Source organism: Urocitellus parryii, chromosome 14 (assembly GCF_045843805.1).
Source record: "Urocitellus parryii isolate mUroPar1 chromosome 14, mUroPar1.hap1, whole genome shotgun sequence".
Classification (NCBI taxonomy): Eukaryota; Metazoa; Chordata; class Mammalia; order Rodentia; family Sciuridae; genus Urocitellus; species Urocitellus parryii.
Genome location: NC_135544.1, coordinates 66,221,858 through 66,235,750, shown reverse-complemented (window position 1 = coordinate 66,235,750; position 13,893 = coordinate 66,221,858). Strand labels below are relative to the sequence as shown.

The following is a 13,893-nucleotide window of genomic DNA, read 5'->3' as shown; positions in this document are numbered from 1 at the left end:
GTATAAATGCCACATTTTCTTTATCCACTCATTTGTTGAAGGGCACCTAGGTCGGCTCCACAGTTTAGCTATGGTGAATCGTGCTGCTATGAACACTGATGTGGCTGTGTCCCTGTGGTAGGTGATTTTAACTCCTGTGGGTGTGGACCGAGGAGTGGGACAGCTGGGTCAAATGGGGGTTCCATTCACAAGTTTTCTAAGGAAGCTTATGGAACAGTCTTGATTCATAAGGAACCCCACGAACCTGCGAGTGAACCTCTTCCTTGCTGTCTCCCACCTGTCCCCTTCCTGCCACGGCCTCCTGGGACATTCGCGTGGGGTCTGCAGGGCATGGCCTCCCTGCCACCCCCGACAGAGGCCCCTTGACCTGGTGCCCCCACGGGCCCTGGGGCCCTGGGCACACCTGACGCCCTGGTTTTATGAGCACCTCCTCCACCGAGATGTGACGTCTCTGAGGACCATGACTTTTCTTAAATTGAGAATAAGGGTGGTTCTTTTTTTTTTTAATCACAAAAGTAATATATGACTCATTTAAAAATCTAGAAAATATAAGTAGAAAGAAAAGTAACTGAGACCCGCCAGCCCCTTCCCCAGAGACACTCCTGCCTGCCCCTCCCCATCTGCCCAGCACACGCAGGCCGTCCGCTTTGAGAACTCTACACACCTAGCCCCCCTTCCCGGGTCCAAATGTGTCCCCAGCCACATGGTGGCATCTGGAGGTGGCCCTGGGCTGGTCAGGACTCATGAGGTCATGCGAAGCCCTCCCTCCCGCCCCCTGTCAGCAGACGCTGGCGTCACGCTCCTGCCAGCCTCTAGCACCAAGAACCCAGGGCCCTTCTATTCTTTATAAACTACCTCGCCTCTGTAGCCTCTGCCACTTGGTTATAGCCACAGACAATGGACCAAGACACCTCACCACAAGCACCTTTCCATAGCAGATACTCTTCTGTGACATCATCTGGACATCGAACAGTCTCCGTTGAATGGTTCTGATAAGTATCGCTGGCCATCCCCTAGAATGCGGTGTTGCCACTGTTTCTCCTTGATCCTAACTAGTGACTGACTGGTGCTGCCTGGCACTGAGCCTCCCTGTCCCGGGGTGCCCCGTGAGCAGTCGCATCCTCTGATAAATGCCACAGATTCGCACTGCCCTGTCCCCTCCCTGGCATGAGAAGGTATGGACTGGCTGTTCCCGTGCCTCCATCTCCCCTGGCTCTGCGTCTGTGACGACTGAAGGCTGACTTTGGTAAGCGTCCATGCCCAGGAGTGACATGACCGGTGGATGGTCACTCACCACTCATCCTTCTTCCAGTGCAAGGCACGCCGCTGTCGAGAGGCAGCATCTCGGGAGACCAGGGCTCTGCAGGGCACATGGACACACCTTTTCTCCATTGCTGACTTCTTGCTGGATAGATGTCCTGGGTGTCACAGGCTGTGGTGTTACTCTGCCTGTGACATCAGCGGCTCTGCAGTGGGACCTGCTCACCGTTTGTTTTGAGGCCAGGTCACTCATTTCCCCATGCCCTTCCAGCGTGGTCTGTGTTCCCGTCACCCCTCTGTGGAAGCCCAGGTCAGGAAGAGTTTGGAACCAGCTAGCTCGGTGGGGACTGAGCCAGCAGGCCCATGGTGGCTTGCCCTGTGCCAGTCGGGCAGAGCAGGAGTTTGCATGTGTCCACTCTGCCGAGCCCCCTCCTCAGTGCCGTGTCGGGGTCAGCCAATGCCACACGCTGTTCCAGAGTCGCTGTGAGCCCCAGTGTTCCTGGGCCCACTCGGGAATGCTGTTTGGAGAAACGAAAGCCACAGATGGGAACCACCCACCTGTGCCACTCTTCAGAGGGGATTGTGCTGTGCCCTTCCACAGCAAGTGGCAAGCAGAGTCCCCGCCTAGCGGGGCTGCAGGTGCAGAAGGCATCCGAAGGCAAGGGGCCCTCTTCCCTCTGTCCCTGGGCTCCTCTCCCAGCTATGCCCCGGGGGACACCATCTGCTGGCAGCACACAGCATGTTATCTAGGGGACAAACACCAGGCACCTCCAGCCCAGAGGACTGCCTCGGCCGCCACCCCACTGCGCCTCCTGGGGGCGCCAGACCAGCGCACCTGGGCTGCAGTGGGCTGCGAGGCCCAGGACCCTGGTCAGGACCTCAGAATCCGCACGTTCACAGGGAGAACCACCAGCTCTGAAGTCCAGGCTGGGGCCTCCTTGCTCTCCCCTCCACGGCTCTCCCCCAGCGGAGGACGCACTGGGCAGGCCCTGGAGGTAGAGCTGCTGCAGCATCTGTGTCTTGGCTGTCAGCATGGACCTGGCCGCAGAGTCCTCATCAAACCCCTGAGCCCTGGACAGAGCCAGGCCTGAGCTGCTGGGACCCGGCTGTCACGCTGGAAGTACCCGCTCACCCAGGACCTTCCGTCTACGTGGAGACCCTCTTCCAAGTCCGCGGTGTGGAGGGTGGATGCGGCTCCCTGGCCTGCTCTCAAGCCAGGGAACAGTGGGAGGCCTGGCTGGGGCTTCTCCAAGGGCCCGCTGTGCCCATGGTGCGGCCCCCGCAGCCCCTGCTGGAGGAGGTGAGTGGGTGGGTGCTGTGGGTGCGAGGATTTTGCATAGATGATGTCACTTGACTCCTAGCTGAGCCTCCCCTCCTGTAGCTGCATCTCAGGGGAAATTGACAACAATACAGGATTTTCTCCTCCTCCTTTCACTCTTTCACTTCTTCTATTTTCAGTTTTCTCAAGTTTCGATTTCCTTTTGCACCAGAAGGAAATATATCTGAATGTTAGCCGTGGTTTTTTTGTGGCGTCTGCTTTCCTAACATTTTCTCGCTTTCCCCGTCGTGTTTATCTCTGTTTTATAATGGGAGGAAAACCAGTCCTTTCCTATTAATATCCTCCCGGGGCTGGGCGACGGTGCAGAGCAGCTTCTGTCTCTGTGCATCTACCCGCCGTGGTAACTGGCCGCCCGCCGCCCTGTCTTCAAGAGCTGCGGCAGCGAAGGTGCTGCCCCCGCGCCCGGCTGCACACGCCACGCCTGACGTGCGCGTCTGTCTCTGCTTCCTCCTAGGTGCCTCAGGACGAGTGGGGAGGCTACCCCACCAGCGGCAAGGCGGAGGAGATCCCCTGCCGCAGGATGAGGAGCGGCAGCTACATCAAAGCCATGGGAGACGAGGACAGCGGAGAGTCGGACTCCAGCCCCAAAACGTCCCCGACAGTGGCCCTGCGACCAGAGCCCCTGCTGAAGTCCCTCGGACAGAGACCGCTGGGAGACCACCAAACGTAAGAAAGGCTGTGCCTCCTCCGGACACGCGCCGTGTCTGAGCTCCTCTCCACAGCTCCCTAGGTGTGGGCTAGCGTCGTCAGCTTCAGCTTGAGTTGAAAATGTTCCAGCCAAGCCTTGGTGCCCCAGTCCTCTGTTTAGAAGTGACCGGTCTGTGGTCGCTTGTTATGCAGTTACCAGGGGAATGTGCTCGGGCGACTTCTGTGTCTGATCTTTAAAGCTGGTAGATGCATGGTGTCTTCCGGATCCTTCAGCTGATCCCCCTGGGGAGGGATGGTGTGTCTGAGGTGGTGTGTGGAGCTGTGACGGGTCCCAGAAGGAAGGCCTGTGCTCACTGCAACTTCAGGGTGCACTTCCGGGTGGCACTGCTCGTGGGAGAGAGGAGGTGACCTAACTTTAAACACGTAGTGCCATGTGCTTTGTGCCTCTGCCCAAAGATGCACTGTTGACAAATTCAGCTCTTCGGGCGATCCTCCATGCACACGGAGTGTGAAAGACACGGTCACTCCCCGGAGGGCACCCAGCCTACCTCCCGGCTCACAGGCAGGCACTCAGGACTGGTGGTGTCACCAGGCTCCCCTCCACAGCTGCCCCTCTCCCACGTGACTGGAAAGCCACAGGCACGGCCCCTTGTCAGGGCTTCGCAGTGTTGCTTACAGAACCCTCCAAGTGAGGCAGGGAGGTTCCAGACCAAGGTGTCCCTGCATGTCCCCTCCTCCCGACTCCAGGCCTGGTGCTCATAGCCATGATCGGCTCCAGTAAATCCAATAACCCATGAACGTTAGTTTGCAGAATGAAAAATAAGAGTTTCCAGGAGGTGGGTCTCTGAACCTCTTCTGCAGACACCCTGCAGCCCAGGTACTCCCACAGGAGCACCCCCATGTCTTGGAGGACAGATCCCGGGCACACTGTCCCCATGGGCCTCTGCACAGGGCCTCTGAGGAGCCATTAGTGCAAACGAGAGTGCTCACAACCACAGCAAGGCCAGGTGTAGCAATCACCAGATGACTCTTACACTCTCCTATAAACTACATAAGCCGTCTTTATTCTAGAATTTATTTTATAGTCAAACACTGTTTAAGCAACATTGGTAATTCTCAACTCGAATTTTAAATATAGTTAGAAATAACTGGGCCCCACAAGACCTTGATTGCTGTCCCTGCTTCTACGCCAGAGGACTTCCCTGCAGGACCCGATCCACACAGTCTGCCCAGGCGGAGCCGTCCACATGGTAACAGAGGCCTTGTTCCCCTCTCATGGCCCAGGTGACTCCCAGCACCTGCCACAGATCAGAGGCAGAGGAGAGGCCAGCTGGAGGTCAGGAGGGCCTTGCTGCCCTGAGAGACCAGCTTACATCTTGTCTGGTCGCCTCTGGCTTGAGGGGCCTCGGGTGGTGCACACACTGCTCTGTCCCCGGCACCAGGTTGCAGGGATGGCGAAGCCTGGGCCTTTCGCTGCCTTCCAGCTCTGAACCTCGTCATGGGAACCTCCATGGCTGACCCACTCTCAGAGGCTGGCCTCTGGGCACTGTGCCAAGTGACCACTGAGAACTGCCCACCCTCGGCTGTGCAGAACCAGACTCACGGGCTGCTGTGACCCGCACCCTGTTGTCTGCCTCGCGGTGCTCACAAACAGCGCACAGCGATGGGACGGCAGAGACGAAAGCTGGAAGAGCAGAAAAACAAGAGAAACCGTGGACCAGCAACGGAGCCGTGCTGGGTCCGCCAGCCCTTGCCACCCAGCGGTCCAGGAAGGAGTTGGCACACCTGAGGGGGGGTGCACGAATCACCAAACTGGCTCAAAGAGAAACCATGGGGAGGTAAGAAGCAGAAATACTGACCCAAGAGCTGTGGGGAAGCACCAAGTGTCCAACTCAGACGACTGGATCCCAGGAGGGAAGAGAGGACAGACAGACACCCGAAACCTGGCAGCCAACAATTTCCAAAAACAACAAAACTTACAATCACCATCTCAAGAAAGATGAATGCGAGGAGCAAAACACAAAATTTAAAACCCCACATTGACACACATCACATTCAAAGTGCCAGAAATGAAGGGCAGAGCAAGCCTTCAAGGAAACAGCAGACACACTGGGTTGCACCTAGAGTTGGACCGGTCTTCAGGACAGATGGCCGCAGCCAGACGGCAGGACTCGGGTCAGAGAAAAGCCTTGTCAGATTGTGGACCTCGAGAAGGTGTCTTCATTAATGAACATGAGTAAAGACAAGGAAGGAAGGAAGGAAGGAAGGAAGGAAGGAAGGAAGGAAGGAAGGAAGGAAGGAAGGAAGGAAGGAAGGTTGGTTTCCTGCTGTGCTGCAGAAATGCTCCAGCCGCCCTCTGAGCAGGAGACAGAGGAGCACCGCAGGCCCTGGACCCACAGGAAGGAAGCGCGCCCACCCTGGGTTGGCTGGAAACTACTGGACCTTTCACACTCCCCAGAATTCCTGGGCTCTGCAGAAAGGAGATGGCAGGGCTGGGAACCGCACAGAGAGCAGGGTAATCAGAGTCCTGGGTGGGCACCCTCCAGGGACGGGGAGCCTCCAGCCTCCGACTCCTCCCTCGGTTGGAGGAGCCACAGGAAGGCATGGGTACTCCCAGTGCTGCTCCTGCCTGGGCCCTGGGCCAGGTGAGGTGACACAGCCTGTAAGAAGTGACGCTGCTGAGAGCACCCCTGGAGCTCAGACCTTCCCACGTGCACCTGCCTCACTCCCTGCACCAGGAGGGCTTTCCCCAGAAGCAGGACAGAGGGTCTTTGTGAACTGGGTGACTGCAGCAGAGGGAGCCCTGGAGACCTGGGGAGTGGCTGACGTGGACATCACATCAGGGTCTCCATCTCCACCCAGGCTCTGCAGGCTTCCTGCCGACCACTGAGCCTCTCGCCAGGCACCTGCAGCCACCTGCCTCCAAACATAGGCGTCTCCACCTCCACCCTGCTCTCTCCCCGCCACAGCCTGAGGGCCCTGCTGCCCAGGCCAGCTCTTCACTCTGTGACTTCTGACAACTGGGCATTTCGTCCCTCATGTCCCCCAGGCTCCAGTCTGCACTCCAGCCTCCCCCAACATCTCACAGCACCTGAATGCAGCCTCTGTGAGCCTCGCTCTTCCCCAGCGGCAGCCCGGGATCACCACCTCCCTCCCCAGCCTCCCCTGATCTGGGTCCCCTGTTTTCCTGCTTGCCCGCCACAGGCTCTGCTCTCCCAGGGGTCTGCACCCCTTCTGTGTCCCCACACTGCACCCTCTGCCCCACGTCCTGCGTGAGCTCCACACACGCCGAGTGATGAATGAGACCCACATCTGGTGACTCTGCGTCGGGTCATTGTCAATCAGCCTGAGGACACCTGGAAAGGATCGCTCAGAGCCAGAGAGGTCGGGGGAGCAGAGGGCAGCGCCCTCCCGCCTGGGGGAGGTCCAGCCAGGCCAGGGTCGGCCTGTGGAGCGTGGCGCCCTGCGTGTGCAGCTTCAGCTCAGGGGAGCCATATGCTCCCGGGGGAGGCTTCCTCCTTGGGTTCCCGGCCCCTGTGGGTGGCGGCTCCCCAGTCTGTGGTTCCAGTTGGACGACTGTCAGTACCAGGCTCTGTGGGAGGCTGCTGCAGCCTGCCCAGCCTCTCCGCGGGCGCCTGGCCTGCTCCGGAGGCCATGTCCACAGGCCACACCACAGGACCTGTCTGCGCTCCTGCCTCCGGTGCTCCAAGCCTCTGGCCCACCCTCTGCCTGGACTCGGGTGGCTTCTCCAGGGAGCTCAGCTTTTCTCCGGATTCTCCAGTTTGTTTCTATGCACATGGACTCTAGTCCCTCTAGTGGTAGTCCTCTCGTTTTGACTTTCTTATGGTCTCATCAAAAATGAAGCAGAAAACCAAGCAGAGACTGGCAGTGTGGCTCAGTGGTGCAGCACTGTGAGGATGTGAAGCCCTGGTTCTCTCCAGAGCACCACAGTGGAAGGAGGCTCGTAGAGCTGGGTCTTTGCTGGCCAGTGAACAAAGTGAGGGCCGCAGCTGGACGGCAGCAGGCACGGCCACTGACTGCCCAACCCTGGTCTGTAACTGCACCCCGAAGACCCATGACCTGCCAAACAGGTCATCTTTTTTTAACCCAGCAGGAGCCAACTAGAGGCGCCTCTTGGGGAGCTCCTCCATGGTGAGAGCCCCCCATGTGTGCCTGGGAACCTGGCACCCCAGTTCCCTCTCCAGCCGGGGTGCCTCTGCAGTGCGTAGCCAGCTTCACAGACCAACAGCCAATGAAGCCGATGCGTCCTTAGACTTGTCATTTAGATGGTGAGACTGGTCACCCTCATGGTAAACCTGACACCCAGGTCACTGCATGAAGTAGATGTCACCTGCCTCTTGCCTCCCCTGTCCAGGAGCACCCCAGCGACGGCCCACACGGCCCTGGCATGTTCCCATGCACAGGAGAACACGCATTTCCGGCAGGACGGGACCGGGCTGTGCGTGCCGCTCGGTCTGCTCTTTCTCCCCCTGTCCCGTACTGTTCTGCCGCAACCTGCAAAGCCCACGCTCAGCAGCTCAGAGAAAGGCCTTTCCTCAGAAGTCCCGGTGCTGAGCCTGGCAGGGTCTTGCTGGCTGACACCCAGGTGTCCATGGCTCCGTGACTCTGGACTCTGGGTAGGGACTCGGTCTGTGGCAGTTGTAGGATCGAGGTCCTCGTGTCCTTGCAGATGGTCAGCTGAGGTCAGCTCTCGGTTCCTAGAAGCCACTCTTGGCTGATGGTCCCTGACTTCATGTTGGAGGCCAGCTGGAGAGGCTCGGGTCCCTCTGTCTCTGCAGACCTCTGCTGGCCATCTCGTGCTGCTTCTCTGGCTCTTGCGCCTTCCTCCTCTGCTTCTGGGCAACTGCACCCACAGTAGGACCCTGGCTGCTCCTCCTACCTCAGGGTCTGCCCATGATCGCCCCCAGTTCCATCAGCAAAGTTCATTGGCTCTTGCCATGTAACCAGGGCTCAAAGGTCAGGGGCCACAGCTTGCACAACCCTCACGGTGACCTCCCTCGCCAGGCCTCCTGACTGTGTCAGTGCGAGGTGCCGTGTCACCGATGATCTGTCGATCTGTGTTTTCACTATTGGACAGGTGTGGCAGGAAGGCATTTCTGTGTGAATGTGCAGAGGGACCTGCTTTCTGCTAGAATGCTTCCTCTTTTGGCAACGTGTAGGAGAATTCTCCTAAGTCATGGCTGCCTCCGAATCTGTGATGTCCAACACAGTGAGGAAAAGCTGACCAGAATGGGAGTGACTTCCAGTGTTTTCACTTGAAACTAGGTTCGATTTAAATTGAATGAAGTTCATCAGGGCCCTGAATCCATGCATAGTTGACCTCCCTATCCTGGGGGAGAGGGGAGGACTGCTCTGAGGCTGGTCATTGCTTGTCTCTGAAAACCCAACAGGACACTGTCTTAGAAAACCGTGCCTTAAGAACAGCTTACAGGTCCCCCAGTTCTAGACAGTTCAGCCTTGTTCTGAATCATGGTCCCTTCGCAGAAACGCAGGGCCAAGTCATCCACCTATAGAACATCTGCTGTGGGGGTGTGTCCTGGGAATGTCCTTACTGATCTGCCTCTCGGGATGATGACTTTGCAGTGGCCTGTCAGTCTTGGGCATTGTCTTGAGAAAGGGAAATGTCAGTCAAGGGAGGGGATAGAGGATGAGGAGGACCACATGGCAGAATCAGCTTGGGTGGACTTAACGACCTTCTCTTGTTTTCCTGTTTTCTGATTACCCATTTCTGCTTTTGAGTTCCTTAGATCTGTTTTTTGCTTCATTCTTCAGCCTCCTTAGTAATCAAAATGTTTAAGACTATGAATGTTCCTAAAGAGTGTATCTTTGGCTACATCACACACATATTGGTATGTGATCTTTGTAATCATTTTCCAGATATTCTGCAATTTTGATTTTGATTTTCACTCTGACTCAAGGCCTGAATGAATTAAAGGAGGAAGAGGTAGGTTTCCCAGGAAAAATATAGTTGCTATTAATTGTTTTGTTTTTCTTTAAATACTTTCATGAATTTTTATGTTTAAAACTTCTAAATATTGGCCACTTTTTCTTTTTAGGCCTTAATTGTGGTAGAAATTTTGCTTAGAGTCAAAAGTAAGATATCATTTTTCAGTTTTTTTTTTTCTAATTTCCGATTCTGTGAGCTCTCGATTTTCCAGTGTTTCAGTTTTTCATTCATGAGGACACTCCTACCTACAAAATGCACCTACCAACTCTGTCCACCAGGGGGCCTGCTGTGTTCTGGGCTGCTGCAGCCCACCTAACTATGCAGTCCCACCAGGAACCAGGGGCCTGTGTCCGCTCATCCTATGACTCCTGACAAGGCTCTGATGTCATAGTGTACAGTGAAGAGCATTCAGAGCAACTGTTCCTTAAACAGTAGTCACTCTTTAATTTTATGGACTTCAATATATTTAGTAGCAGCCAATGCTGTGACACAGGCCTGTGATGTCAGCACCCTGGGAGGTTGAGGCAGGAGGATGGTGAATTCAAGGTCAGCCTCAGCAACCTAGCAAGACCCCATCTCAAAGTATAAGTAAAAAGGGCTGAGGATGTAGCTTAGTGGTAAAGCACCCCGGGGTTCAATCCTGGTACAAAAATAAAATACAATAATAGTAGCAGAAAGATCTACCAGTTAAATACTTCTATAAAAGGCCATGCGAGGCCTTCTGCTAATGACTCATTAACAGCTGTTGAAGACTGACCTTCAGAGAAAGCTCTGAGTAAAAAGAATAGCTCAGAGGAGAGAAATCTGTAATGTGCAGGGCACAAGCAAGTAAAATTAAACCCAACCGAGGAAGAAGCCGTGAGTTTTTCTAAATTGGTCATGTCATATGTCATTCTCTCCAATGGCAAAAACAGCATCTTCCACTGAATTCGTTTTCCTCTTCAATGCATTATGCCTAATTATATGAGTTCATTTTTCAATTTATCCAATAAAGAAGAATGTATTGAAGACTGAGTATGTAAATTATCATGTAAATAAACTAATAAAGAACTGTACAGATTGTTAGGATATCAGCTAGGAACCTAAACCTAAATACAGTTAATTTGAATTATAAAAGACATCTTCACTCAGCTTTAAAACTGGAAAGATTCTAATGATCAATTTGCTTTTTAAAGAATAGCCATTTGATTTGAATGAAAGTGTTTTTAAATTCCTGTTCATTGAGCAATTGGGCAGCACATGTTAAGAACACGTCCTACCTGTAGGTTCTGGGGGACGGTGAGTTCTGAATGAAACCCTCGAGCCAAGCAGGAAGTCCTGGGGAGTTTCAGTCCCTACCTTTTGTAGTAAAGGGTCAGAGAGGCTAGATGCTCACAGTGGAGGAAATGCTGCGCCTGACGTCAGTGTTCCAACGAGACGGTGGTGTTTAGAACTGTCTCTGTGCGGAGGCCTCAGCCTCCCGGGGCATCCATAGCACAAGGGGGAAGCTGCAGGTGAGATGCAGAGAGAGACCCGCGGCTCTGCCTTCCTGAATGTGGCGGGGACACAGACCTCCGTCCGCTGTGCTGTGGCCCTGGGGCACTGTCCTGGGGAGCCGACCCCTGTCCCAGAGCCAGGTCAGAGCAGAGGGCGTCCCTGCTGGTGGCTGAGGGGACCCCGAGTCCACACAGGACACTGGCCCTGAGACAGAGGGTCCCAGTGGTGTGCAGCGGGGCCTGGAGCAGCCTGCACGGATCCCTCCCTGGTGGGCAGAGGGGAGCTCCGCGTGCCGACGCCTTGGTCAGCCTGTGAGACGTGGTGGCCCCGCGCTCCCTGGCAGGCAGGACCCACAGAACTGTGCTGCTGCCCAGGGCTCCCCAGGTCACAGGTGAACGGGGGTGTGTGTGCAGGCACTGAGGGGCAGGGGGCAGGGGAGACCCCCAGGAGCTGACACTCAGCCCCAGTGGAAGGCTGTCGGGAATCGGTCCCTCCTCCCCAGGCGCCCAGCCTTCTCCTCTTGAGGCCATCAACTGTTTCAGCAAGGCCCAGTCCCACTGCAGAGGGCCATCCGCTCTATGAAGGTCGACCCTTTTAAATGTCAATCTCTTCTAAACAATGCTTTCATGGCACATCCACCTGGTGCTTGGCCCAGTCACACCAACACATAAAACAACCACACACAATAGGAAACGGAGGCAGGGAGGCAGGCGGGAACCCCCACTCTCATTTCCCCTGGGGAAGGAAGGTGTGATCCCTGCCCAGTGCCCCCGATCCTCCAGGAATGCCAGCCGAGGGTCTCTGATGGTCCAGCACATCTGGCCACCTGGGGACAGAGGTGACAGTTTGGACTGATAGATGCCATGGCCCTCGGGGTCAGGGAGGGCCAGCAGACCAACCAGGGCTGCTGCTTCTCTCTCAGAAGGGAGGATGGGTGAGGCCCTCAGAATACCTGGCGGGATGCTCGGGGGGGGGGGGGTCCTGTCACGCGTGAGGCAGCTGTGAACCTGGGAGAGGTGCCTCCCAACAGGTCAAGGAGATGGGAAGCCAGAAAGACGCTGCAGACGAAGAGCAAGACGAGCCTCCAGAAGCCAGCTCCAAGGAAAGGAGGTGCAGGACTCGACAGAGAACCCAGACGAGTGCTCAGCCAGGTCAAGAGACAATGCGCGAGCCACCCAGGAGCCTCAGCAAAGCGAGATGACACAGAAAAGCACCGTGAGCGGACTGAGAGACAGCAGGAGCCCGCAGCAGACCAGGCCACGCAGGAGGGGCGTCCGTGGGGAATGACTCGACCAGAGGAGGAGAAAACCAGACAAGAAGACCAGGGAAGAGCCTGGGCGCTGCTGAGCTCCAGCAGAGCAAGCCGCTCGTTACCAAGTCCCAGGGGAGAGGGAAGGACGGAAGGCACGTTCCGGAGATGGTGCCGCAAACTCCCACAGCCTTCCAAGGCAGAGAGGCTCAGGGGACGCCAAGTAAGACAAAACCCCCAGGGACGCACAAGACACACTGGTAAACTGCCGACAGCAAAGATGATCCCGGCAGCTGCAAGGAAGAGCCTCTGTACCTGTCTTGTGCAAGGGAACCTCTCACTCTAGTAGATTCTAAGTGGGTTTTTGGACAGAAATCTTGTAGGTCAGGAGGAAATATTATAATACAGCAAAGTGATGAAAGAAAAATACCAACAAAGATACTATACACAGCAAAACTCTGCTTCAAAAATGTGAGAGAGTCAGACTTTCCCAGGTGGACAAACACGGGGGCAGCCCATCACCCCCAGACCCAGCCCATGAGGACTGTGGAGGCACAGAGGACCTAAGTGCCTGTAGTGTGCAGCTAAAAGTAAGTGTGCAAACATGCACAGAGCACAGCACTGCACCACGGTGTGCAGATCACTTTTAATTCTAGTATCAAAGTTAGGAAACATAAGTCTTGAGATTAAGTATAACCAAACTAACGAAAATACACAGGGCTAGAGATGTGGCTCCATGGTAAAGCACATGCCTAGCATGCCTGAGGCCCTGGTTTGATTCCCAGCACCATAAAAATAAATAAATCAGTATTATAAAATAAAATTCACAGTGTGGGTACTTGTAGGTTGAGACCAGGATAACAAAGGGAGGGGAAGACAGATGGCAGAGTTTTGTACACACTTGAATTAAATTGCTTTCCACTTAAATAAAATAAATAAAATAACTTTGGGGTTTGTTTTATTGTTGTTTGTTTGTTTTTTGTGGTGACTGAACCACAAGCCCTGAACCCGGGGCCTGCACATGCTAGGCAAGCACTCTACCACCAAGCTACATCCCAGCCCATAAAATAATTAGCTGATCCCCGGCATCCACACAAACAAAATACCTGTATGAGGCACACGGGAGAAAGAGGACGGAATCAAAGCTTAACCGATCTGAAAGCCCGCGAGGCACAAGGGAAGACCGCAAGCGGGAAGGTACAGGAGCACTGTGGGCTAAGAGGGCAGCAGGATGCGGCACAGGCCCCTCCCCACGTCCTCTGAATGCGGACGCTCAAACTCCCCATTGAAGGACGAAGCCCCTGAAAAGGAGAAAAATACCGAGCAAGTCCAACCGCATACTGTCAGCAAGAAACTCGCGGTGGGCCTGAGGACACGGTGGGCCTGAGACCCTCACGTGGGCTGCTGTCTTGGTGATGGCCCCTCCGTCCCTCCCCAGCCCTGTCAGTCACAATGGCTACAACCCTGGAGCCTGGCGGCCACCTTGAAGCTGCCAGAAGGCATGTGTAGAACAAGCTCGTGTGAGGGAAAGTGTGTGCATCGCGTGCCTTGCAGCAGTGCTCCGTCAGTGTTATGTCACCCCGACACAGGAGCAGATTATAGTTTTATTAGAAAGGGTCAGACCTCTTGTTATTTCCAGTCAATGACATACCGTGGCTAATAAATGTCACTGGAGAATTGGAACTTGCTTTAAAAGTCAGCCACCCGGTGTGGTCCGCTGCTGAGAGCTCTGTTGCAGATCACCAAGAATCTTGAGCTTTGAAAGTGAACGTCAAAGTGGGGAACATGGGGACCCAGTAAGACCCAGAGTCCAGGTGCCAGCTTCAGGCTGCAGTCTGCTCAGCCAGGTGGGCTGCATCCAGAACCTCCACCAGCCAGTGCCCAGCTGACCCCACCTGGAAGACAGCCACAGTGCCACTCACCCGTCCATGACCCGGCGCTGCTGAACTGCCA

General features: G+C 55.2%; 1 protein-coding gene across 1 annotated transcript in view; it reads left to right on the top strand.

The window, feature by feature from the left end:
- Dlgap2 (DLG associated protein 2) overlaps positions 1-13,893 on the top strand; it is a 243,944-nt gene that overhangs the window by 165,887 nt on the left and 64,164 nt on the right. Inside the window, exon 5 of the mRNA XM_077792488.1 lies at positions 3,054-3,265. Coding sequence (XP_077648614.1) covers positions 3,054-3,265 — 212 coding nt within the window. The remainder of the gene's footprint in view (positions 1-3,053; positions 3,266-13,893) is intronic.